The 26,002-nt window shown below is 46.2% G+C and overlaps 1 protein-coding gene across 5 annotated transcripts in view; it reads right to left on the reverse strand.

The window, feature by feature from the left end:
- The window catches only part of B4GALT4 (beta-1,4-galactosyltransferase 4), a 35,349-nt gene extending 15,896 nt beyond the window's left edge, over nt 1-19,453 (reverse strand). Inside the window, exons 1-3 of one of the 5 annotated variants that reach the window (XM_075437044.1) lie at nt 19,036-19,120; nt 11,123-11,216; nt 1,545-2,024 (exon numbers count right to left, since the gene is read on the reverse strand). In XM_075437044.1, the coding sequence (XP_075293159.1) occupies nt 1,545-1,812 (268 nt within the window). In that variant the 5' untranslated portion in view covers nt 1,813-2,024; nt 11,123-11,216; nt 19,036-19,120. Of the gene's footprint in view, nt 1-1,544; nt 2,025-11,122; nt 11,217-18,247; nt 18,409-18,642; nt 18,757-19,035; nt 19,122-19,317 lie in introns of those variants that run through there. The other 4 variants (XM_075437061.1, XM_075437035.1, XM_075437072.1 and 1 more) reach the window with 4 other exon arrangements.
- Between the last annotated feature and the right edge of the window lie 6,549 nt (nt 19,454-26,002).

Here is a 26,002-nt window from a genome sequence, read left to right on the forward strand (position 1 = left end):
AGTCGTTTCTGGTTGTGGCTAGCCCAGTCACCTAATGAGGCACTCTGTAACCAGCACAAGTAACACAGGTTCAAGTCCCAATTGGTTTCCCTGCCTTTCTAAGAGAAAAGTAGTACTACAAGGACATCACATGGGCAGTGACAATAGAGGGTATCAAGTGTTCAGTTGCTTAAACTGATTATAGAGTGATGATGATAAAAAATATATTAAAAAAAAAATCAAGACAAGTTCCACCCTACTGCAGGAGGATTGGCCAGAAACGGCTGCAAGGGCAAAGCAGAGAACAACAAACTAGAAAGAGACAAAGGACTGTGGCTGTGAGAAGTCATCTCTGCTTAAAGTATGAACAAAAGCATCACAGGCTTAAGGCTAAAAATTTGTTAAGATAAAATGTACCACGGCTCTCTGTAGCCAAATTAAATTGCCATCACTTCTCTTGCACTGAGCTATCATTCCAGGCCCTCCGGACTCAGCAAACTCATGAAAGAGAACAAGGCAGGCAACCGTGACAGCTACAGCTGCAGTGCATTTACTTAAGCAAATAGCTCCCGGGGGTAAAGGTGGGGGTATGCAACTAGACAGCAGCTGTTTGAACTTCACTGGGGAGGAGGCAAGAATCCCGCTTCCCAAACAAATCCCTAATCAGGTCCACAAAAAGGAAGAGGAAGAAGGCAATGACATGATACTGCAAAGCAGAAGCCTGGTTCTGCTAGCAATACCAAGACAAAAAAGTGGCCTAACAAAAATGGCCAAACCAAGGAAACGGTCACCTGTTTGAACCTTTACCATAAGTAGTGCAAACCCCAACACAGCTGTGAAGTCCTTCAGTCATCAAGACAGACAAAAGTACATCTAATAATGAAAAGGCAAAAAAATGAGGAAAGCTGAAAAAAAGACTTGTGGTTGCGATAAGGATAGTTTAATAAAAAAAAAAAAAGCTGTGCATGCAAGCAAAGCAAAAAGAGAAACTCATTCACTACTTCTCATCGGCAGGCAGATGTCCGGCCGTGTCCTGGGAAGCAGGGCTTCAGCACGTATAGCTGTTATTCAGAAGGCAAACATCACAACCACAAACACCCCCCCTTCCTCCTTTCCCTAAGCTTTTATTGCTGATCATGATAAATGGTATGGTCATATAGTACAGAATATCCCCTTGGTCAGTTGTGGTCAGCTGTCCTGGCTGCGTCCACTCCCAGCCTCTTGCCCACGCCCAGTCTACCAGATTTTAGGGTGCCAGGGAAGAGACAGACAAAGCCTTCACAACATGCGAACACTGTTCAGCAGCAGCCAAGTCACTTGTGCGTTCCCAAAGCTGACCAGCCACTAATGCAAAGCACAGCACCATACGGGCTGCTATCCCAGCCAGACCAGCACAGACGCTCTGTGCCACAAGCTGCTTCCTCACCCAGAAGTGCTTACTGCAACGGCTGTGTTGTAATTGTTTCACAGGAAAAGTGTCTAACTGTAAAACGGCTAGGAAGAAAACCAAGTCAGCAGTACCAAAGCAGATGTGACTTGTTAGAGAGGAAAGCACTATCACTTACGCAGGTACGGAGACAGAGCTGGGCAGTGACCCTGAAATGCCTTCACGGTGGGAACTTTCGCAGTTGATTCCATCTTCTCTTCCTTTTGACTGTCCTCCAAGCTAGTTACCTTTCTGAAAACCTCCACCATGCTCTTAGCTTTAGAAATTTCCTGTCTGGAGTCCACAAAGTAACTGAATGTGGCCCACAGCATCACCAAACACAAAGTGACAAGCACCAACACTTTGAACTTATAGAAGAGGTGAAAGACATTCAAGCTCAAGGCCATGGCTCTCCCTGATCCGTAAGCTGCTTCCTCTGCTCTGACGCCAAGGCAGGGCACTGCGCACCCAGCAGGGATGAAACCAAAGGTCCCGAGAAGAAAGTCACAGTAAGGAAGGAAAGCTGGAGGTAGGGAGGGCTGCTGCACTTCCTGCGGTTTTGCAAGTCATAGAGCCATGGTGCTGCTTGCTCTTCAAACGTCAGAAAATACGACTTAACCTGGACAAATAAAAAAGGAAGGAGAGTTAGTTTCTACCACCCTCCACTGCTGTACCTTCACAGACTTCCATAAAAAGAATTTATGACAAAACATGAAAGAAATAGCAAGTGCAAACTACTGGTCAGACACAATGACACCGACCTTTGCTCCCAGCTGCATGATTTTAGGTAAATCACTTTCCTGCTTTGTTCTCCACTTCCAGGCTTTTTTTTTTTTTCTTTTCTTTTCCAGATCAGAAAGTGCAACCACTGCCCCAAGTTCTGTCTGTGTACAGTGCCTGGCAATACATAGGCTTTGCAGCTTCTGTTCCTACCAGAATTAACAACAGCTGCAAGTCAAGCAATTCTGCTGGTGATAAGAGAAGTCAACTCCCCCCACCAAAATGAAACCCACACAAGTCTCTGCAGAATTAAACTGTTTTCTTCTGAAAGAGAGTATTCTTGATTCTATGCTTCTCTGCACAACGCAGTGTGAACCCCGCAATACTTGACTGGCATTGGAAATCATTCCTCCGTATGTGCTGCCCGCCAGTACCACCTCGTGGGCCTTTGCCCAGCATTCCCCTCTCACATGGGGCTGCGGGAGGCAAGCCGTCCTGCTTTTCAGGGGAAAGGTTCACTATTTCCGTGTTAGGTCTGTGGGGATCTAATCCTTTGTTCTGTTTCCTGCCCTCTTTCAAGAGCTCCATTTTCATACGGCCTTTCACTGCCACCATACTATAAAGTTACCATGTTAATACTTATGTCTGTTATTATCATCAAATAGCAGAGAAAGAAAGAATTAAATTTTAACAAAAGAGAGCTTTGATATGGAAAACACACCAGAAAACTGCTACCTGTGAGAAGAACAAGGACTGAGGCTAAGTGAAGCGAAGGCAGTGATTAAAGACAATGCACACGAAGCAGGCTGGATCAGAGAAGAAACACAAAAACATGGAAGGTTATTTTATACCAGCTTTCACAATCTACATGAGACCCTGGAGAGATATCGCGGGCAGAAGGAATACAGTAACTCTACATTCCCACTAGTTTAGCGCAGGTGTCTTCTGGAAAAGTTTGCTGATTCACGGGGATGTATGTGGGTGCCAGACTTAGGACTGACAAGATGGACTACTCGGTGTGCTGCCCGAGCTTCTCGGGGTTGGCTGGGAGCGCTCCGCCACTGTCCCTACCCGCAGGCACGACGCGGAGCGGCTGACCTGCTCTCTCCATCGACACCACCGCACAGTGCCGCTCTGAGGAAGCGAGAGCAGGACAGAAGAGTTTGCAATGACCTTACCGACAACAGTGAAAGATCTCCGCACCCACTTCAACCACAAACAGAGAAGGGAGCAAAAAAAAGAAGAGAGGCTGAGCTGAGGAAGCGAATATTACTTACAAGTAAAGGAGATAACAGAGAAAAAGACAAAAAAATAGAGGAGAGGGAGAGGTTCTCAAGAAAATGAAGAGCGCCATGCAGTCATGCTAATAACCACAGTGTTTTTTTAGGGGGGGTCATAGGGGTGGTGTTCAGGGGTGGTTTTTTTTCCCCTCTGGTCTTCAAGAACACAAGTACAGAACCACCGAAACAAACAAGAAGTGAAGCCTGAGTTCCTCTTGGTCCTCCCCTCCTTGTCTCCTGACCCTCAAGATCACATTTTCCAATGAATTCTTTCTGTTCCTAGGTAAATTACACTGGAGACCACCGAGGTCTCTGTCTCACTGTTTTAAAACACACAGAAAAATTAGCTCAGTGCTCACATTTACATCCTTTCCCCTGATTTTCCACATGGGAAATAATCAGAATAGCCTGCAAGGTATTGACAGCATAGGTCTCTACTACTCTCCAAAGGGAATATGAGAATGAACACAACTAATTTTCCTTCTGTTGATGCCCATTAGCTCTGTTGTCAGAACAGGAAAAAACACACCAGCCACACAGCAACACCTAAATCCAACTGACCTACAGAATAAGGAAATCTACACAGTTCAGGACAGCTATATACATCTAAAAAAAAAAAAAAAAAAAAAAAAAGAAAAAAGAAAAAAATAAAGAGGACCAGCAAATCTAAGCCACATGCTAACAGCACGCTACCTTCTATTGTCAGCTTGTAATAAACAACTGGAAAGCAACTTCACAGGGCAGTCAGTAGCACATTTCACAGATACAGTAAGCTCGACTACTTGTTTCTGAAGATAACTAGTTTTATAATGCCAAGAGGAGCAGAACACTATCTGGCTTCTGCGCTATCCAACATAACAAATACAGACTTTAGACCCAAATGCAAACACATCTCAGGCCTCAGTCATAAAAATCTTCACACTCACTTAGCACGCCTCCTTGGCGTATTTACTTACATGCCATGATAAAACCACACTACCACATCTCTCTCCTGTAAAGTCAACACTGACAACAGAAGAGTGAACTAGAAACTTTTTTTCCTTCTGCATCATCAGAGTTGTTCAATGAATTCTTACTACAGAAATAGCTGTCAGAGGTCTCGCATACCCCTAGAAGAGCACCGTGTTCACTGCTGACAGCTACCCCAACAAGCCATGTTTCCGCAAACACTCAATACCCCTTTCACCACGACCCTGGGACAAGTAACACTCAGCCTCAACATCATGGTACGTACAACCACCTCTCTGGCAGGCACAATACAGTTTCATATTAAAAATACACATACAAAATAGCAATGTCTAAGAACCACCACACATGCCCCAAAGGAAGCCCACCCCAAGTATTTTGGGGCATGCTTTCTGATGATCCGCCAGATAATGCTAACTGAGCAGCGTGCCTACAAGCCTATCTGCACCAGCTCACCTGGCAGCCTAACTCTCTTTCTGGTACCTGTCACACAGGTACCTTTGTTGCTTACAGCACAGGGTGCAACACAAGCTGGCTGAATGCTGGAGAGGGTACCACTACCACTGCGAAACCAGTTCTCACGTCTCCGATCCTTCTGCTCTCAGCAACTTTATCCTGAGTATTACAAACAAATCTGAACTGGAATGCAACCAGATGGAGACATTAATGGTGATTAATACAGTCACATATGTATTCCAAAGTCTGGAGATCAATGCAAGAATAGCAAGGATTTGTCCCCCTTATCCCCCCCCTCCCTCCGCCTCCAAAACAGCCATGTTAAACACACAAACCTTCTTTTGACCTTGTAATGCTCCTACTGCCTCTGGGTTTTGTGAACAACTATCCTAACACAGACTCGGTGGTATTCAGAACAGAATTCATTAATCCAGAAAGTTGAGGGAGATGGCAGCAATGGAGGGGAATTCTCCAGCTTCTACAACCCTCAAGGGGGAGATCTGACAGATCCGTTCTACAAAAGCTTCATCGCCTTTTTAAAAACGTGGTGGTCCTGCGTATTTTAAAAGCAGAGGTTGAAATGGACCCCTCACAAAACTGTTTTCCATACTAATGGAAAGATCACCTACCAACAATCATTATCTGTAGGGTCCTGCAAGATCAGAATCTCTGTAAGCCCCAAATACTAGTTTGTTTTAACCACTTTTTTTTTTTTAAAGTACTCCTGTAGGTGCTGTCAGTAACCAATACTATTTATTCTGACAGTCTTTATTCTGCTTTTCCTCGTAACAGCTGCAGGCTATAGCTGAAGTATTGCAACACACACTACTGGGAATGCAGGCAGATACGGGCAAGGGAACTAAGATGTGAAAAAGCAACAGGAAAAGAGGGAAGAGGAAAATACCAACTAAGGAGAGACAGAGAAATAACACATGGTCAGGGGGATTTCCTTTCCAGCAAACGGGACACTCCAGTTTGCCCAGGAAAACAGATGAGTGATCACTGTTTTACACTCAAGAGAAATTAATAAAAAAGTTTGAAGAGGGCTCAAGCAGAAAATGGATTAAAGCCAGTTTAAAATCTCCTCATGTTTCTAAAGTCTCAATTCACTCAGTCTCCAACAATAGGTGTAGAGGAAAAGCCCCCTAACTAAACAGGAAAATAAAAGAAAGTAGAAGGCAATTAAATGGGAAAACTACACGAATAGAAGGGAAGACAAAAATGCTGATATTTTTAATGAATATATTTTGCTTCAGTAGTGAATTTTACATTTTGGTAAGTCTTGCTGGCAGACATGCCGTAATAACGTAAATTAGCAGACATGATGCCCTAAGAGGTGACAGCACAGATACCACACTAATACACTTTGAGTCAAATAGTTCCAGTTTTTAGCTCAACTAACGAGCAGTAAACAGGATCACATTTGTTTCTGACTATTGCCAGCTGAAACATCAGTGTGTGCCTTTCAGCCCAGCATTACCACCTAGTTCGCTGTCCTACCAGGGAGAGACTTCTATAAGACAGAATGATTCTGAACCGCAGCTTTGTTCAGATTTCAGCTCAGTTGCTTAGGACTCCGATTCACAACTGCAGCAACTGAGGAAATGAGCGCTTTACCCTGTTATCCCACTGTGTATCATCACCGAAACAACAGGGATGCAAATAAAAGAGAAAATGTCCACCACCCCCTGCCAGTTTGTACTCTGACATAGTTGCATACAGGAAATCAGTGATAAGCTATATGAACGAACAGTAAACACTGTGGACCCCATGGGTAATATTAGCCTGTAATTATTAAATCAAAGACCCTATAATTTGCTCATCTGAACTCTACTTGCAAGTTCCTATGGAATAATCCAAATTGCTGCCTTTCGTAACCTCTCAGTTACTGCACAGCATTCAGCAGGTGAAGCACCTCCCCCAAGGGGGTAACCTCTCCACAATAAATCAAGGTGGTCGCCACACAAAGTGCCTGAATGAGGAGGGGATTTCCTTCTCTACCACCCAACCCAAACATGTTACAGATTAACCTGGGCTGAAAAGGATAACAAAGTTAAGATACTAAACTTCAGGTGCAGGGAATGACTATCGACAGGTGCTTGCTAAAAATCAATTTATTAAATTCATAGCCTCCCACTTTTTTTTAAGAATGCAGTCCACTTCTGATAAAGTTAAGATCTTTGCTTATCTCTAATGCACAGACTAGTGCAAATGAGCTGTCCCCTCGAGAAATTTTTTTCTTCCACAAATTATATTAAAAAATTGAAAATTAATTATCCATGGAAAAAGACATGATGAAACACCAGGAAACAACTGGCAGTATTAGTCAGAAGAACAAGCTTGCCAATTACTTTTCTTTTTTTTAAATATCAAGACGAGAACACAGGTGTAAAATTGCTAAGGTACAAGGATGTTACATTATGAACATAAACTCTGAACTTACTGCACCAACCTTATCTCTACCCTCCTCTCCTCCTGTTCAGTTAGCTGAAATCACACGCACAGCAACTTCCTTTGCCAGCTTGGTGAGATTCCTTTCCAAGCAGATGTTACTAAAAGTTCACAGTACTTGCCTCTGACAAATATTCAGACTGTACTACTGTCAGCGTGAATTATTTCACATAACTAAAACTACATCTTCACCAACTTCTTATGGCAGCGACAGAATGTTGCTCTAGCTTAAAATACACTTGAGCACTTCAACAGAGCAGTATAAATATGCATGCATGATCACAACAATTAGTCACTTTCAACTCATCACAACACACACAGAAGGGCATAATTCATGTTTGATAAACTTGCAGCTTGGTATTTTGATGTTTTCGATGGAGAATATAATATGGATTTCAAAATGTGGAAAGCATGGAGATATTTTGAGTATTTTAAATGGAAAAACATACATGAATCAATTCAGCCACCAATTCACCTTACGTTGTTACCTCGTAGGTTAAAATGTATGGGTTTTTTCCCCCCTGAGACACAAGAATCACATGTGCACAGAAAGGCATGTCTGATTCTGCTAACAAAAGATAAAGAATTATGCCCTTATGAATGAAGGTGACTGAGAAACACAGTGAAGAGCTGGAGCTTTCAGGATTCCCACCAAATATGGAAAACTCGTGAACTTGAAAGGACAGTAACTGGAAAGGGCCAAGCAACAGGTTAAGCTGCAATAAAAACTTGCCTGTCAGAGAAACGAAAGGAAAACTTGATCATTGTCCCCCTGGAGGATGCTGCTTTACTATTTCATGCCAAGGACTCTTAATCTGACAAAGTGATTTTTCACCAACAAGCCTAAAATACCTGGGTTGCTAGGTCAGGCAGCTAACCCAGAGTCACAAATCCCCATCCCTGGAAACATTCAAGACCAGGCTGGACAGGGCTCTGAGCAACCTGATCTAGTTAGTGGTGTCCCTGCTCGCTGCGGGGGGGTTGGACTAGATGACCTCTAGGGGTCCCTTCCGACCCAAAACTTCCTATGATTCTATGATTCTAAGAACACCAGAGTTTGGGCCTTGTTAAACTAAAAAAAACAACAAAAAAAAAGCCAACAAAACAGTTAGGCCTAGGGCCTGCTGTTAAAAAGCCACATTTGGAGAAGCAGTATACAAGCCAGAGTTGTAACACATCCATAAAATCATTATTAATGGAATAGCCTTAATAAAATACTGACTGGAACAGTCATGCAAAATCTCCTCCAACTTTAACAAACCCAACAGTAATTCCGCAATTCCCTTGAAATAATGGAGTAGATGCTTTGCACTTTGTAACTTCCAATCAGATAAAATGAAACTCTTACCAACAAAGAACAGGTTGAGGACATGCAAATCACAATCACAGGACGGTTGAGGTTGGAAGGGACGGCCTTTTTCATGTCCTGTGTAACCAGGTCCCCCATCATATTGAGCAACAGGCCCGCATTTTCCCTTGCCTTCCTTTTGCTACCTATGTACCTAAGCCTTCGATATCCCTATATCATGGCTAATATACTGGTTGGGGGGTGAAAAAAGACCACCCAGTCAGACATTAAAACATGTACAAACAATAATCCAATCAAAAATTCAATACTAAACAATTCTTGCTATAAACAATAATCCCTAAGATGCTGGAAATGTGGTTCTTACTTCTACACTTTGTAACTCAGGGTGACTACCCCTCAAATATGGGTGGGAAAAGGTTTGTGTTGCAACTAAACTCTTCTCATAGCTCTCAAACCTATCTCTAGCTAGATCTGACCTTCATCAAAGGTACCAAGAAACTTTCACAGGAACATAAAGCGCAACTCTTCTTGTGAAACAAATTCGCAGTGAAGCATAACCAAATGCAGTTTAGAAAGTTACAGCTGACTACAAGGGCACAGCACTTCAGGCCACAAGGTCAAAAACACCACAGTACCCATTTCAAAATCCATGAAAAAAATTAAACAGAAAAAAACATGGCTATCCAAATATGACATCAACCAGAATTCCAAAATCAATGAAAAATGAGAAAGGTCCCCACCTACATGTAGACATACTCGTATCTAGACAGACACTTCAAACACACTTCCAAAACATCCATCATCATATTGAGGCACATGACCTGTGCTCCCCAACATCATATCTGTACTGACAACTGCCCCTGTGCTCTGCAGCTAGTCTGCCAACTCCAGTCCTGCAGCCTGCTACATCTTTTGAAATGCATGCCAAACCCTACTTGCTTGCTCTAAGGTTCCTAGCACTATTCAGAACAGGCTACCTGTAGGAACCGATCAGAAATGCAGCGCTGTACGACTCACCCACAAACACGGAGGTTCAGTTCCGAACCTTGAGCCTCTTGCCATGATCATGAAGCCCTAACTTGTTCTACACCCAGGCAGCCCAAAAGAGTAAACAAGGTTCCAGCATGGACAAGACTTCTTCCTAAGCAAACCACAACAACCAGAGCTATCCCTTTTCATTCAGGGTTTTCCCCAGCAGAAATACACAAGCACTGGAGTCCACCAGGCTGTGCAAGCACACAGAACGTGAGCAACATCTACACAAGCTGGTTCCCCACGCAAGGGCTGCAGGGGCAATCTACCCACATGCAGTGGGCATTTGCCCAGCAGCCTGACTGAAGCCACTAGCAATAACAAGCTCAGAGATACCCAGAAATTCTAGACTAAAGGCCATTCTTTGTCATCTAGGCAAAACTCCTAGGTAGACAAAGACAGTATCAGAAGGAAGATCGATTACTGGTAGCCCTGATCTACATATTGGTGAAGGAGAGTAATCTTCTAAACAAAATTTGTTATGTCACTGAAGTCAATAAAAACTCACTATTTTCCAAACACTTATTGTTTTCCTGGTCAGTTTTCAGATAAAAATTGTCACGATAACTATGCTGAAGCCTAGAGTCATATGATTACTGATCAAAAAAGTTACATTTAACACTATAAATAATCAGTAAGAACATACTTTCTGCCTAAATTTTATCTTTCATGTGTTCGGATTTAAAATAATTCACCCTGTGTGGAACACCTGCAGAACTGCTCCAGAGATATAGTTTCATTTCATTAAAAGTTAATTTTTAATTTAGACTAACTTTCTGACTCTACCTGTTTCACGCTGCCCAGTAAAGATAAGTTTCCCATCACGCAGGATGTTCCAGCAGCCCCTGCAACCTCCTCAAGCTCACGCACAAGTGCACAGACAGCAGAACAGGTTCAGCAGCAAAAAGGATTCACTTCAATCTGACTATAAAAACCCTCACAAGTTCAAGCAGGAAATCAAGCACGAAAGAGTTCCTTGGGACTGCATTTATCAGCTCTGTACTATGCAGACTATTACTCAGTATTTTATCTAGGTCAAAGTGAAAAGTAGCAATAGGTTAGCTCTGGGACTATCATGAAGCAGTACAGCAATCTTCTTCATTAAACCCTCCAAGAAAGAATTAAATTCATTACAATTCACAAGGTCACGGTACAACATCAGCTTTTTATGGAAGACAGCTCAAGTCCTCAAGTTTTACAAGAGTCTAAACCTGCTCCTTTCACAGGCATTTCCTTCTTTTCAGCAGATTAGATTTGTAATAGGGCATTAAGGCAATAGTTTTTAACACCTCTTTTATACAACACTTCTATAATCCTATTATCTCTTCCTATTAAAAAGAAACACCAACTGCACTGAGAAATGGTGAAGTCACAGGCTACCTAAAAAAAAAAAACAAAGAAACAAATAAAAGAAACCCAATCCTCAGACAAACACCCTTTCCACCCCACCCTCCACTTCTCAGGATTTCAAGCCAAATGAAGCAAGCGCATTAAACCACTCACTGCTGCTGCCACATCCCTCCTTTCTGTAGAGCAGTCACCCCGAGAAGTATGGGGAGCACCACGCGAACAGCAGGCACTCTTCATCCAGGAAACCCTACACCATAAAGAGATCTCTGTTACCTCTCACGTGCTGCAGGGAAGAGCCAGCTCAGAACTCGCAGGATGACTGGAAAAAAAAAAAACAACACCAAACCCACCACATCCCACTTTTCCCCAGCCCTAAGCAGCTCCCCAGTGCTGCCCCACACCCCCCTCCTTCGGCTCAGGTCCCAGCCCGGGATGGCAGACAGCCCCTCTCCTCTCCTCTAGCACAGCAGAACCAGCATGGGGGCACTCAGGCGTATCTTGACAGAGCGCTGCAGAGCGCTGTGCCAGAAGCAATACTGCATACAAATAATTATTATAACAAACCACCCAGTCAGAAACAAAGGCTCAAGCCTTTGCTCCTAAAAGCAAACCACAATTTCTGCTGGAGCCTTTTTGGCGTTTGCTTCATTTGGAGATTTTTAACATTAGAGGTGCCATTTTTCTCACGTAGACCAAACTGCCCACCCTCTTGTCCAGAGCTGTGGCGAAGTCCAGGTGCTCCCACTGCGCTCCTCTCCGTTATCGCCTGGACGTATCTGCTGAGGACGGTGCCACCACGGACAGAAGCGTGTACTTTACACAAGGGTATTTGAACCAGCCTGGCTTACTGATCAGTCTTTTCACAAAAGGTAACTTTTTACTACAAGCTTGTCCCTCACTGGTGCCTTTTCCACCGCTTTGCCCCATAGCACTCCTCTAGCAACCTTGCAGAACCAGCAGGATGGAAACAACGGAGGTGTCTCTGCCACCTTGCCCACCAGGGGCTCCCCCAGGCTGCCAGGGCAGCAGCACCGCAGCGCTAGCCATGCCGGCCGAGCTCCGGTCCGGCACACAGCTGCCAGCAAGAGTTTTGCTGCCAACCTACCTAAGCCTCCTTCCTAGCTGCTACATTTTAAGCTGTCAAATACACTTCCTTTGGCAGAGCTGCACCTACATTAGAGGAATTTATGAGCACACATATGTCAGGTAAGAGGCAGGATTATCTCCTGCTTTCAGTCAACATACCGATAATGACATACAGATACCGATAAACATACAGATAAAACACACAGAAAGAATGAGACCCGAGTACACACAGGGTGCACAGCTCAGATGGATTGTATTAGAGGTGGGGAGAGAAAGGACAGGTACAGCCTCACAACAAGTGTAAATTTCCTGCAACTCAAACCTGCTTGAACTTTTTGTGCAATACATACATTCTAAGCAGGTAGATATTCCAAAGCTTCCCCAGCAAGCCTCCTCTATGCCACAAAGGTCTTTTTTTATTACCAGGGCTGCACAAGAGTTTTGGGGGAAAGCTTCCTTGTTCCAGACACTTAGTAGTGTAGAAAAAACCACGAGGACTACTGTACATTTCAACTGGTCAGCCATATACAGTCAGACCAGTCTGCGTCTTGACTGTCACCATCTCACCTTCCTCTCCACTCCAGTGCCCACCGGCACCGGCTCTCACGCAAACACGGGGTTAGCTGGATCAGGAGGCAAGCAGTGTTTCTAGCAACCTTCTGTGATCCTCTGTCAACCCATCTCACTGAAGAATGTCAGAAGACCTGGTACAACTACCAGCAGATAAACAGTAGCTCAGCCTTCCAATGAATAAGAAAGGTTATTTTAGGAGGATGGTGATATACATTTCCAGGCAGTAACTGCTAACATTCTACAAACTGCCTTGAACAAGAAAATTTTAAAGAGGAAATGTATGAGTTAGAAAGAAATAGACCAAGGTGCATTTGCTGGGCCTGATTAGAATAACAGCCACTGCCAGCTAAAACATTCCAGTTGTGTCAAAAATACAAACAGCTGTGCTGGCTCCACGCTCTTTTTCTCGATATTTATTACTTGATAACTACTTGATACTCAATGTAAAAGACCAAAAGTACTGGCAGCTCCAACTCCCTGAATTACAAACTAAAAAAAGATAAAGAATACACAACACACCAGGAAATAACTTAGATATCTAGCTTACATAACTTATTGTCTCCATGTGTGTGGGCATCAAGGAAGAAGAGATTGCAACAGATGTAAATGAGGAAAGGCCTGGCAGGCAAATACAATAAATCTATTTTATACAAAAGGAACATCATAGTAGAAAAGCACTGAAAGAGGACTCTCCATATTTCAACTCTGACGTGCAGGACAGAGAAAATAGAAGGTTCTCAGTATCTCGCCTATCCCTAACAGGGACGCTATTGTTCTTCCACCCAGCATTACCCCAAACGAGGAGTGCTGTTCCTGTGTTCCACCCTGCTTTGGTTTATGATCAAAGAGCTGAACAACTTGCTCCACAGTGAATGCACTGGACGAAAGAAGCCGTCCCTGAGCGCTGGTACGCATGAAGGCCATTGCCCTTTGAACATGTGTCACTGATTTTCTGGTTGCCAGACGCCCACCCCACCACTCTCTCACTTCCCCCCTCCCCAACAGGACAGCAGGGGGAGACAATAAGATGAAAAAGCTCATGGGCTGAGATAAAACAGGGAGATCACTTATCAATTACTGTCACAGGCAAGACAGACTTGACTCAGGGAAAAATTCATTGCCAATTAAAAATAGAATAGGATGGCAAGAGACAAAAACTACACCACCTTCCCTCCGTTCCCTCTTCCCAGGCTCAACTTCTTTCTTTCATTCCCACCTCCTCCAACCTCACCCCACAACAGTGCAGGGAGATGGGGAACAGAGGTCAGTCCATAACAGCTCCTCCCTGCCACTCCTTGCTCCTCACATTTTTCCCCTGCTCCAGTGTGGGACCTTCCCACGGGGTACAATCCTTCACAAACTGCATGGGTCCCTTCCATGGGCCACAGCTCCTGCCAGAAAGCCTGCTCCTGTCCACGGGCTGCAGTCCCTGCCAGGAGCCTGCTCCAGCACAGGCTCTCCACGGGCTACAGCTTCCTCCAGGGTACGCCCACCTGCTTTGGCATGGGGTTCTTCACCGGCCACAGGGTGGGTGTCTGCTCCAGCGTGGTCCTCTCTGCAGGCTACAGGGTGAATATATCCTCCTCCTTCTCTGGACCTTGCTGTTCACAGAGCTGTTTCTCACTTTTTTCTTTCTTTTTTTTTTTTTTTCTTTTCTTCTTCTTTTTTCTCTCTCTCTCTCCTCACTCCTCTCTGAGAGCTGCTGCACAGCATTTTGCCCTTTTTCAAATCCATTAACCCCAAGGCACCACCAGCTCAGCTGGTGGGCTGACCCTTGGCCAGCAGTGGGTGCTTTTTGGGACTGGCTAGAACAGGCTGTGTTCAGCACAGGTGCAGCCCCGGCCTCTTTGCACAAGAGGCCACCCCTGCACCACCACCCCTGCTGCTAACACCTTGCCACCTACACCCGATATAGCATTTCATTAGCCAAAGTGAAATACCGACTTAAAAGTGGTTTAAAAGATCCAGAGCATTGCCTGAGACGTAGGGCTTCTTAATGATAACTCATACCTATTACTCAGAACATGCCATTTTCTGACTACTGGTACACCCAGGTGATAGAGTCCTCTCCACCCTGTACCTCCAGGCACAGCACGCACCTGTCAGCTACACCTGTGAGCTGCATTGTCCTCTACTGATGTCCAGAATAGTAACTACTCACTTGTACCGCCTCAGATTAACCAACCGACACCTTCTGACCGTTCATCTAGACAGTCACTGCTACATGGCACAACTATCCTGCCACAGCTATGCAAATCAATCTTCAGGTACACAAACCTGAGGCAACAACTTCCCCAGTGCAGAAGAAATTTCAGCTGACGTTTTCACTTCATACAGGGCCCTAGGGGAAATTTGGCTTTAGCATTATTCTCATTCCAGTGCTTTACATCTATCTCAAACATTAGATAGCGGATATACAGCTACTTATAACATTTCCAGACAATTTGGTGAGCAAACAGCAGACATTTTTCTGCAGTCACATTTCACTTATGAAACAGAAGCCCAACTCTCGGCAAACACTTGGCACCTAAAACATCACATTAAGGTGTCTGAGATTACCAAAGTTAAAGCTTATGCTTCCTTTACTAAGCAAGTACAGAGCTTTTGCTGCAAGTGACTCAACATCATTATCAAGCACGGGCCAACTGAGCGGACGCTACTCCAATGCTCCAGTACAGTTTTCACTTCTCCTAAGATGTAATGAACTCTCATTTTATGCTAGGAAATGCAATCTAACATCTCCAGGCCAAGAAACACATTTATGAATGGCCTCTCTTGTTACACAACTACAGCTGAGTCACTGACCTCACTGTAAAAGGCACAGAGCACTGTCAGACTGAGTGCAGTCAAAGAGATGGGGCAAGGCATACAGCAGGCAGCACTGGCACACCCTGTCACTACCTAACTGCTTACCACAGAAGTATCTTTAAAAAAAAAAAAAACAAAACACTGCACGATTTAACATCTTCCCCCTCAAGGTCAGTGGAGTATCCTGAAAAAGTACATGGTAAAACAGGTTTCTGTGAACACAGGAATCTCATGTATAATGGAAAGCTAAGGTCATGATTCAACTCAGCAATACCCTATCCTTTTCTGGCAGCTGCTGCCTTGCTGGAATGGATGCCAGATGTCAGAGAACTTGCCACTTCACAAAAAAAACCAACCAAAGAAAAAAACAAAACCTCAACACATTTCTAGCCAAATTCCTCACTCGCCTCTCTCCTGCACAAAAAAACCAGTATCTGATAAAAATACTATATTAAAAGAGCGCACATTCTTATTTTAGCTTTAAGTACTTCACAATAAATTTTCTAAACCAGAGTGTCAACCACAGATAGCTAAGGCAATACAGGACAGAAGTTGAGGCAAGAGTATAGACCTATGGCTACTTAACGCATTTTTTGTTTATAGATACTTGTAAACTGAAAACTAAGTTGTAAAAAAAATGAAAACTAATAAAGTTGTACATGTATTTTGAACACATAACTAAGAACAGAATCCTATTATTTCTCATGGAGGTACTTCAGCATGAGAACTACACCAAAGACATTCCAGTTGAAGCTTCCTTAGGCATGCACAGACTTTACTATTATTTTTTATTTTTGCACTCGTGTCTCAGTATTACAAAATGTGAGTGCCCACTGCAAAGACAGCTATCAAGACACTGTGTAGATAGCACAATTTGTACAAGGCCTTTTCCATGTTAGAACACAATTTACATCTATGCAGATTTTCAACCAATCTGCATATGGATTTTTATGCAGGAGAAAAGTTTCAAACACACAATTTAAGAGCTCCAACTCAAATCCTTCGGAAGCATTATGGCCTAGAACAGCATTTAACAGAATTCAAAACTGTTCCAACAACTCTAGTTCAACCTAGCAACAAGCAATTTTAATCAAATGCCTGTGGAAGTAATTCTAAAAACACCACCCCCCCTACAATCAGGATACTACTAAACCTTCTGCACAAGCAGCTCAGTAAGATTTCAGGCAGTGGGAGACACTCTTCCTCCCACTCAGTTACTAATCTTTTTTCCCCCCATCTCACCAGATCCTGCTGGGGAGTCTGGAGAACTAAAGGTGAGATATGATGTGGGCTCCTACTCCCTTGGGGTTAAAGAGCTCCTGTCACTCTACAACCCTCCTCCTCACCCAAGCAGCAGCCAGGCTCCAGCTCTTTCCAGGAACGAGACAGAAGGTCGAGGGGAGCGATCCTTAACTCAGCAGCAGGGTAGGGGAAAGTGGCTCCTTTCCAAGCCTTCACTTCTCATTTCTGCGCAGGGATTACCCCTCCCCATCTCACTGATGAATAAAGGCAGCTGCAAGAGTTCAGAAGTCAACTACAGGACTGAAGACTGAGGGGGGACACAAGATTAGTGCTACAGATGCCCCAGCAACATCAGATCCCAAAATCATGCTTTTTTAATTACATACATTTAGAATCATCATGATATCAGTTTTAAAGGACTGTCTGAATTATAACGCATGATAACTTTATCCCACAATCCACTGCCTGACAAATAAATATGACCCAGTTGTTGCTCTCAGCAGCAGCACTACATATATGCTAAAAAAATATTTAAGGATACCAAGATGATGCAATCATAGCTGTAAGACATATTACTTAGATTTAGGCCTATATAATAAAAGGTAGAAAACAAGCACCCCTCAACTTCTATTTTTTCCTACGTATTATTTAAGAGAGAAGAATGTGGCAACTCCACCCACAGAGAAAAAGAAAAACCCACGCCTTTTGAAACTGAAGTAACAAATTTCGTACTTCTAACTAAAAAGTATTTGTGAAAGTGAAATACAGCTGTTACAAAAACGACAAGGTAATACCTACATAAATCAAAACCAAGATCGATCATACTTAAAGAAAGCGTTTATCAAGAAAACTCATTTACTGTAACAGTATCTTGGATGAAAGGTGATGTAATTCACAGCATTCAAGAAAGGTTCACAAAACATTATCTAAGTTGAATAGTGACATAGAATAATACGAAACCCCGAAGCTCTGTTTTTAAGTATTCTAAATTTAATCCAGAGCATTTGTAACTAACAAAGACTCGCAGAATCATGACTGAGTTGCAGAGAAAAAAAATCTTTCAGAGAATGAGCATCTCTCATAACTACCAATCTTACTGTTAAAAAGTCTACATATTTAACGTTAAAGAATGTGCACTGATCCTAAAGTTTATTTATTTGGGCTTTTTTAATGTGAGCTATCTCAATGACATCAAACTTTTATCTCCCTTTCTCTAATCCTCTCTAAGCTCCCTCTGAGCTCTTCTAAACTGACTCGGCTGTCCCTCGGGAGCTCCCTCAGCAGCTAAGTGAAAGGGTGGAAAGAATGTTAAATGCACAAGAGATCTTCATCGATAACTTCTTTGAGACAAGCAGGTATCAGGATGAAATTGAATATATGTGTTCTCCTTTTCAACTATTACTACCATAGTGCTGTGAAAATCTTAAGTCTACAAGGTTTCTAATCATATCAGAGCTTTACTTTACAAATGTTTGTATTATGACTCAGAAACCAAACCTTCCCAAATGCTCTCACTAGTAGCCCTACTTCTGCTCCACTCAAGACCTGCAAACACGTTTCCATCATCACCTGGGGCATTTCCATCAAACGAGGGCTCCCACGAGCGTCCGCAGGCCTCCTCTCAAGCCCTCTGATCCCTCCAAAAATAACATCTTGAGCAACGAGTGAAGTTTATGTCTCGCCAGTGCGAAAATCTTAGTGAAGAGCATCGCATGCCTGTGCTCCGGCTTCTCCATGTGTGAAAGGGAGAAAATACCAAGCTCGGGCTTGACTCCAGCACCAAACCGTTCCAAAGCCTCATTTAAAATGAAAACACCAGCGCCCTGCATCTGTCCTCCCGACTCGGGGCCTCCGAGCCCGGCACAGTACGCCCTCCCACCCGGCAGGCAACGTTTCGGTCTGTAACCGTTCCCAGCGCATCAGTAACACCGCGGCGGAAGGAGCCCCCGTCCCGGCGGACTCACCGGCGGGACCCCACGTCCCCAGGCCCTGCCCCTGACACCCGTGAGGGACCCCCGCGGGGGGACCCCCACGGACCGGGCACTGCCGGGAAGCGACGAGCGGCGGCGGCCGCGCCGAAGCCGCCTCCTCCGCGCACCGGACGCTCAGCAGCGGGAGGCTCGACGAGACGCCCCCGCTGCGCTCCTGCGCGGAGGGTTCAAACCCCCGGCGCCGTCCGGAAACCGGTGACACCCCCCGGCCCCCCAACCTCCCCCCGCCGCCCGCTTCCACCTCCCCACCCCTCCCTCCACCGCCGGACCCAGCCCCCGCACCCCGCTCCCGCCCCCGCCGCCGCGGCCGGGGGCAGGCTGGCCCTCGGGGCGGGCAGGCGGGCAGGCGGCCCCCCCGCTCCTTACCCGACACCCCGGAAAGGCCCGGACGCCTCTCCCGCCGCCGCGGGGGGACCCCGGCCCGCTCCCGCCGCCCCCGCGCGCACGCGCCCTGCCGCGCGCGCGCCCCCTCCCCTCACCGCCCAGCGCCGCGGGACGGGGGCGGGGCACCGCGGCGGCCGGGGGCGAGGGGCGGGAGGGAGGAGAGGCGGCGGCGGCGGCGGCGGCGGCGGCGGCGGCGGCGGGGCCTTCCCTCCTCCCTCCCGGAGGGAACGGGGAAAGGGGTTATGGGCCGCGGGCGGCCTTTACCTGCCGGCCCCGGCACCGCCGCCGACCATAGAGGGCGGGGGCAGAGCGGCCGCCTCCCGCCGCAGAGACCCCCGCCGGAGGGGCAGAGCGACCCCGCGGCGGCGGCGGTCATTGCGTCCCCCCCCGCCATGGCAGCTGCCCGGCGGGGCCGGGAGTAGCGGGCCGTGCGGGCCGGCAGGCCTTATCGGCGTGTTTGCGTTGGGATTTCAGAGCAAACTCGGGAGGGGTGGCTTTATCAGGAGATCTCGGGCGGTGCCGGCGGCTCAGCGCGCCCGGGGTGCCGGTGGCCGGGTGCCGGGGCTCCGCCGGGCCCTGCCGTTAGCGGGAGCGCGCCCGGTGCCGGGTGGCCGGGAGCTGCGGGGGGGTTCGCGGGCCGCGGGCATCGCAGCGGTCGCATTGCTGGCGCTCGGCGGGAGCTGGGAGTTGGGCTCCCTCGGAAGGAGCCGTGTTTGGCGCGTACCTGCGGCGGGGCTCGGCGGGAGTCCTCCCCATCTCAGAAACCAGGCGTTAAAGTGCCTGCTTGCAAAGCCCCAGCAGCTCAGGAAGGAGAAAGGTGTTCCTCAAGTCGGATCCCAGAAGGGCTTTTTGTGTCGAACGCTACCCGTGCAAACAGCACCCCTTCCAAGGGTGCATGCCCACGTGCAGAGGGCTGAAAGTGCTCGTCTGTTACTAGCAAGTGTTCTTAATACTTGAAAAAATCCTCAAAATCAAAGGTATTTTTACCTGCAGTACAAATTAGATCACCGCGTGGATTAACCAAAGTTCATATTGCCATAATTTAACGTCGTTTCTCCGTGCAAAACTTCCCAGCGTAACTGCCTCTACCCGCAAAACCGGAACAATTATTTAAAATTATTTCATCAAAATATCAAAGCCATTTCACTGACAATGGCAAGAAAAGCAGAAGGGGTGCTTGCGGCACTGCCCTGCTGCGTACCCCCAGGGAAGTCTGCTGACGTGCCCGTCGGGAGCTGGAACGTTCCACCCAGACCTCATGAAGTTGCGCCCAAGAGGAATCTGCTGTCAAGCACTGAAAAAGCTCTTCAAGAAAAAAGCAAAATGCATCTTCTTTTGTGGTGAGGTGCTACTTCTGTTAAAAGAACCAGAAAGGGGAAAGTCTTCTGTTTAAAAATCTAATAAATTAATCAAAGAGAAATGTTGCAAATGTTTTTGCAAGAAAAAAATAACCTCCGCTCAGACCGTCAGAAATTGGATCTGAGGGAGAATGAATTAAATTCCTTCCATCTGTAAATAGTGAAGGATGTTGACAATCCAGAATTAAAAGATGTATGAGTAGTTGTCCAGTAAAAACTTGTGTGACCCATTTTCTAATGGTATCAGTCACACCTACTGATAGTTTTAATTGGGTTTTATAATGTTGAGTAATTGTCAAATGCAGATGCTACTTCCTGACTGTAATCAAATCTGTCAAAGCAGCATCCGTCTCAGAGATGGCAAGTTTCTGTTAGTATCTCTCATTCGTCTGACCCAGCCGAGAGTGTATTCGCGTTATCCAGCTTCTCAGTCCACACACATACCGCAGATTTAAACACCGTGTAGCTAAAGTCCCAGCACACACAACAAATCACATTCTCACTCATCCTACAGACCAACAGAGACAGGTAAGCGGTGAGACCTGAAACTCTTACGGTGGTGGTGGTCTCGTGGGATGGGGGACGGGAGAGAAGAGGTGGCCAAAGGTATGTGCGAAGACGCTAGGAGCAAATCGGGATACGCAGAGGGTCTGTAAGCGTTGTGTGGATTTGGAGGTATCGGGGATACTGTGTTACAGGGGGTACAAAGGATGTGCGGGAAGCTTGGGCTATTGCAGTGAAGGCATCGTGGGGGATGTGGGAAAGAAACGCACTGAGAACAGCAATTGACTCCATTTATGGCCCTTGAACACTGTGTTAAGCTGAAACACACAATTACATGGCTACACTTTCATAAAAGTCCCTCTGCACATTTTCCTCCACAAGAATTCCTATCTGGCAAATTTAACACTTGCCAAACTTTCTTTAATCAGGTTTCTTTCCTCTGGACTAAATGTTAAGCTTGTTCTAAAAAATAAAACCCTCCAGTGGATCTCATGGGAACGGAGTCTGTATTGAGGAGGGTACTTCACCTGGGGTTTCCTTTAGCAATCTGTCTTTAATCTTTTATTAAGCAAAACCTTACATTTTCCCCTACCTCAAAAATTCAGGTTGTCCTAGGTGAGATCTTTAGCTGTTGATTTTCATCTCACTTGTAGAGTGAGACAAGAACTGAACTTACGCTACACAGAATATCAGTCATGCATCACTGGGGCCCACACCACATGCAAATATAGTACAAGCTATTTTTTCCTCAAATGTCCCAGTGACTCAAGGTTTTCAAAGTGTAAAATGGTATTTCTGAGATCTCTGAAAAAGATCAAAGATCATTAGTTGAGGAAAGAATGCCATCCAATAAATAAATGTCTGTAAATTTGGTAGTAGGTATTTCAGTGGAGTGCTACATCTCCAGTTTGGAGAAGGACACACAGTGTTGAGTAACATTGCTATGTTGAGGTGATGAACGGACAATTTTTTTCCTCTCTGAGAAGAGGCCATGACATTGGACAGAAAACCTGATACCTCATCAGTTTCCTTAGCACAGCTTCCCTCAGAAATCAAATCCATACCAGCAGGTTCTTAGCGCTACTGGAAAACTGCCGACAAAGCGATCCTGCATGCAGTTTATCTCAATACGGCGACACAGAAATCGCGGAATTTCCGAGCAAACAGAATCAGAACATGGGTCATTTGTGTCTGTTGCTGTTAGGGCTGCTATTTTCTGAGCAGGAATAGATTTTAAAGCCCTGGAGGTTAGTTTCCCGTTCACACAGACATCAGTGATTTCAAGTAAAATTGTTCCATAAGACGACTTGTAGAAGATATACGGAAGCACCGTTCTCTTGGACGCCGGTACAAAGTCGACATCGGACGCTCTTCCGGGCATCAAGTGTGAACGCAGCCTTTCTTTTGATTTCTGTTCTTTAATCTCACAGTGCAAACACAGGCCTTTTGCCTGATAAATCTCTTGGATGAAAGCTGTTTGCCTGATGCAGTGTGGCCTCGAGAGGTGAACAACAGCAGTGACCCTTTCTTGCATGCAGATGTGGTACAGAGGAACCTTCGGAAGGGAGATTTGACTTCCCAGGCAGTGGGTTGTGCACAAAATCCAACCGGTGTTCATGTGGAAGTTCCGCCTCAAGTGTTTAGATGTCAGTGATCCCCGTGACACTTGTATTTTCTGTAAGCGCGTTAAGATACTTTTGTTAAATCCAGAGTTCTGTGCTCCTGTTTTTACTATGTCTTGTTCAGCTACACCCTATTTTAAACTTAGCACGCGCTAAGTCAACTTTTGACAGCACAAAATAATTTCCATGGAAATACGCCCTGGTGGTGATGACCTACTGTCACAGCTGTACAAGTCTGCAAAGCAGAGCTCACTTTAACGTGGGCCCAGTGCCAATAACAGCGCGGTGCCAGTAGCAAGGGGTTTAGAGCGGGCTTCAAAAGTCATCCCAGCAACCGGTGGACGTTCAAGCAGTTGGTTCGTGCTGAATTTCGTGCTGCTACAGCTACACCTCTGGTGGTACCCAGCCTCGTCTGGGCACGTGTACAGAAGACAGAAGTTACATCTTTGCTTTGTTGAGGTAAGGCTTTGACTCTCTGGGTGAAATAACAGCTGTATCCCAGGGCAAATTTCCTGGGCTGTTCAGGGTCACACCCGTTTGTGTCCCACAGATTGCGGGGCAGTAGCCCTGGAGTAAAAGAGCAGAGGGGATGTTTGATAAAATGAAAAAGGAAGGCGTTCAATCAGTAAGACCGGAAAGGGATTTGAAACAGGAGGGAGAGGGAGTGACAAAGCAAAAGGGTTTAGGGCTTCCAAGGGACAGGGAAACCAGACACAAGGCATGGCAGAAGTGAGAAGTGGATGAAAAGGGCATTAACCTGAAATACCAGAAAGGAAATGAGAGTTAGAAGAAAACAGGAACAGAGGGAAAATTAGGCAAAATCAAGCGTGCTACTGGCCAAGAGTGTAAGAATTTTATACCGTCAGTGCTGGCTGATGTGCTGGCCAGTGGGGATGGTGGTGGTATGGTGACTCAGTGTGAGTGTTTTCTCAAAGTCCCTGTAGCAGTTACACATTTAATCAGAGAGGAAGGGTCTTTCTGAACATGGCCTCTGTACTTTCCCTTGCTTCTCGCTGATGTAATCCAGTCTTTCACATGATGAAGTCCCCTGCAAGGATCCATTAAAACTACGGGGATTTCACAAAATGTAGAAACCATGGTCTCATCTTTCACGTTCTGCCTGGGCTGCTCCTTGTTCCTCACTACTAGTTTCCTGGTGTTTGGATTTGTGGCTGAGAAGGAATTTCCCTCCTGTTGAATTAGCACAGACCTCTGTCTCCTACCTGCTGTGCCATGCTGCACAGATCCATCAGCTAACATAGAATCACAGAATCATAGAAAGTTTTGGGTTGGAAGGGACCCCTAGAGGTCATCTAGTCCACCGCCCCGCAGCGAGCAGGGACACCACTAACTAGATCAGGTTGTTCAGAGCCCTGTCCAACCTGGTCTCGAATGTTTCCAGGGATGGGGCCTCCACTACCTCTCTGGGCAACCCATTCCAGTGTTTCACCACCCTCATTGTAAAGAATTTCTTCCTTATATCCAGCCTAAACCTACCCTGTTTTAGTTTAAAACCATTACCCCTCGTCCTGTCACTGCCGTCTCTATTAAAAAGATTGTCCCCATCTTTCCTGTAGGCTCCCTTTAAGTACTGAAAGGCTGCAATCAGGTCTCCCCGCAGCCTTCTCTTCTCCAGGCTGAACAAGCCCAACTCTCTCAGCCTGTCCTCATAGGAGAGGTGCTCCAGCCCTCGGATCATTTTTGTAGCCCTCCTTTGGACCCGCTCCAACAGTTCCATGTCCTTCCTGTGCTGAGGGCTCCAGAGCTGAACGCAGTACTCCAGGTGAGATCTCACCAGAGCAGAGTAGAGGGGCAGAATCACCTCTCTCAACCTGCTGGCCACGCTTCTCCTGATGCAGCCCAGGACACGGTTGGCCCTCTGGGCGGCCAGCGCACATTGCCGGCTCATGTCCAGCCTTTCATCTATCAGTACCCCCAAGTCCCTCTCAGCAGGGCTGCTCTCGATCCTTTCATCCCCCAGCCTGTATTGATAGTGGGGATTACCCCGACCCAGGTGCAGGACCTTGCACTTGGCCTTGTTGAACCTCATGAGGTTCACACAGGCCCACCTCTCCAGCTTGTCCAGGTCCCTCTGGGTGGCATCCTGTCCTTCTGGTGTCTCAACCGTACCACTCAGCTTGGTGTCATCTGCAAACTTGCTGAGGGTACACTCGATGTCGCTGTCCATGTCATTGATAAATATATTGAACAGCACCGGTCCCAGTACGGACCCCTGAGGGACTCCACTCGTCACTGGTCTCCATCTGGACACTGAGCCGTTGACCACTACCCTTTGGCTGCGACCATCCAACCAATTCCTATCCACCGAACGGTCCACCCATCAAATCCATAGCTCTCCAATTTAGAGAGAAGGATGTTGTGGGGGACCGTGTCAAAGGCTTTACAAAAATCCAGATAGATGACGTCCATTGGTTTTCCCTCGTCCACTCTTGTTGTTACACCATCATAGAAAGCCACTAGGTTGGTCAGGTGGGACTTGCCCTTGGTGAAGCCATGCTGGGTGTCTCGAATCACCTCCCTGGCCTCCATGTGCCTTAGCATATCTTCTAGGAAGATCTGTTCCATGATCTTCCCAGGCACAGAGGTGAGACTGACAGGTCGGTAGTTCCCAGGGTCTTCCTTTCTACCCTTTTTGAAAAGGGGCACAATGTTTCCCTTTTTCCAGTCACTGAGGACTTCCCCTGACTGCCACGACTTTTCAAATATCATGGAGAGTGGCTTGGCAACTACATCAGCCAGTTCCCTCAGGACTCTGGGATGCATCTCATCAGGTCCCATGGACTTGTGTACATTTAGGTTCTTCAGGAGGTCCCGAACCTGGTCTTCACTTACAGCTGGAGGGATTTTACCCTTCTGGTCTTCATGCCATTCATCGACTCGGGAGGGGTGAGGAGAGAGGTTGCCAATGAAGACTGAGGCAAAAAACATCTCCTGGGTGTATTTTACACAGAGAGCAGCTTTCTCTTGGAGCAGGGGCCTCAGGCCTTGGAGACACCTGGACTGAGGTTAAGAAGATTTTTAAAGATTTCACATTTTATTTTGGGTTTTTTTTCAGCTGATCTGGAACAATAGCACAGTTTGGCAGGTATACCTGGTACAAGGTGAGTATTACGGAGGTGCAGACACAGGACTTCGGCCAAGGTCTGCTGGTACAGCTGGGATGTCACCGGTCAGTTCTGTGGCAGCAGGGAGAAGGATGAGCAAAGCTGGGGTGTGAGCCAGGCACACGCTGCCTGTTTGGGATGCAGCACCTGTGGTCCAGCTCGTAGACATGAAAACTATCTGAAGATGCTGCTGAGGCTGAAGGGAGGAAAGCGAAGGCACAAGGGACAGACCCTGGTGTGCTGGCAGGGGATGAGGAGGGAGAATACTGTTTCAGAGAAGCCCGACCACACACGGGACTTTACCGGAGCCCCTTCCAGACCCTCATTTAAAAAGTGAAAC

The sequence above is a fragment of the Opisthocomus hoazin genome, chromosome 1 (genome assembly GCF_030867145.1).
Source record: "Opisthocomus hoazin isolate bOpiHoa1 chromosome 1, bOpiHoa1.hap1, whole genome shotgun sequence".
Lineage (NCBI taxonomy): Eukaryota > Metazoa > Chordata > Aves > Opisthocomiformes > Opisthocomidae > Opisthocomus > Opisthocomus hoazin.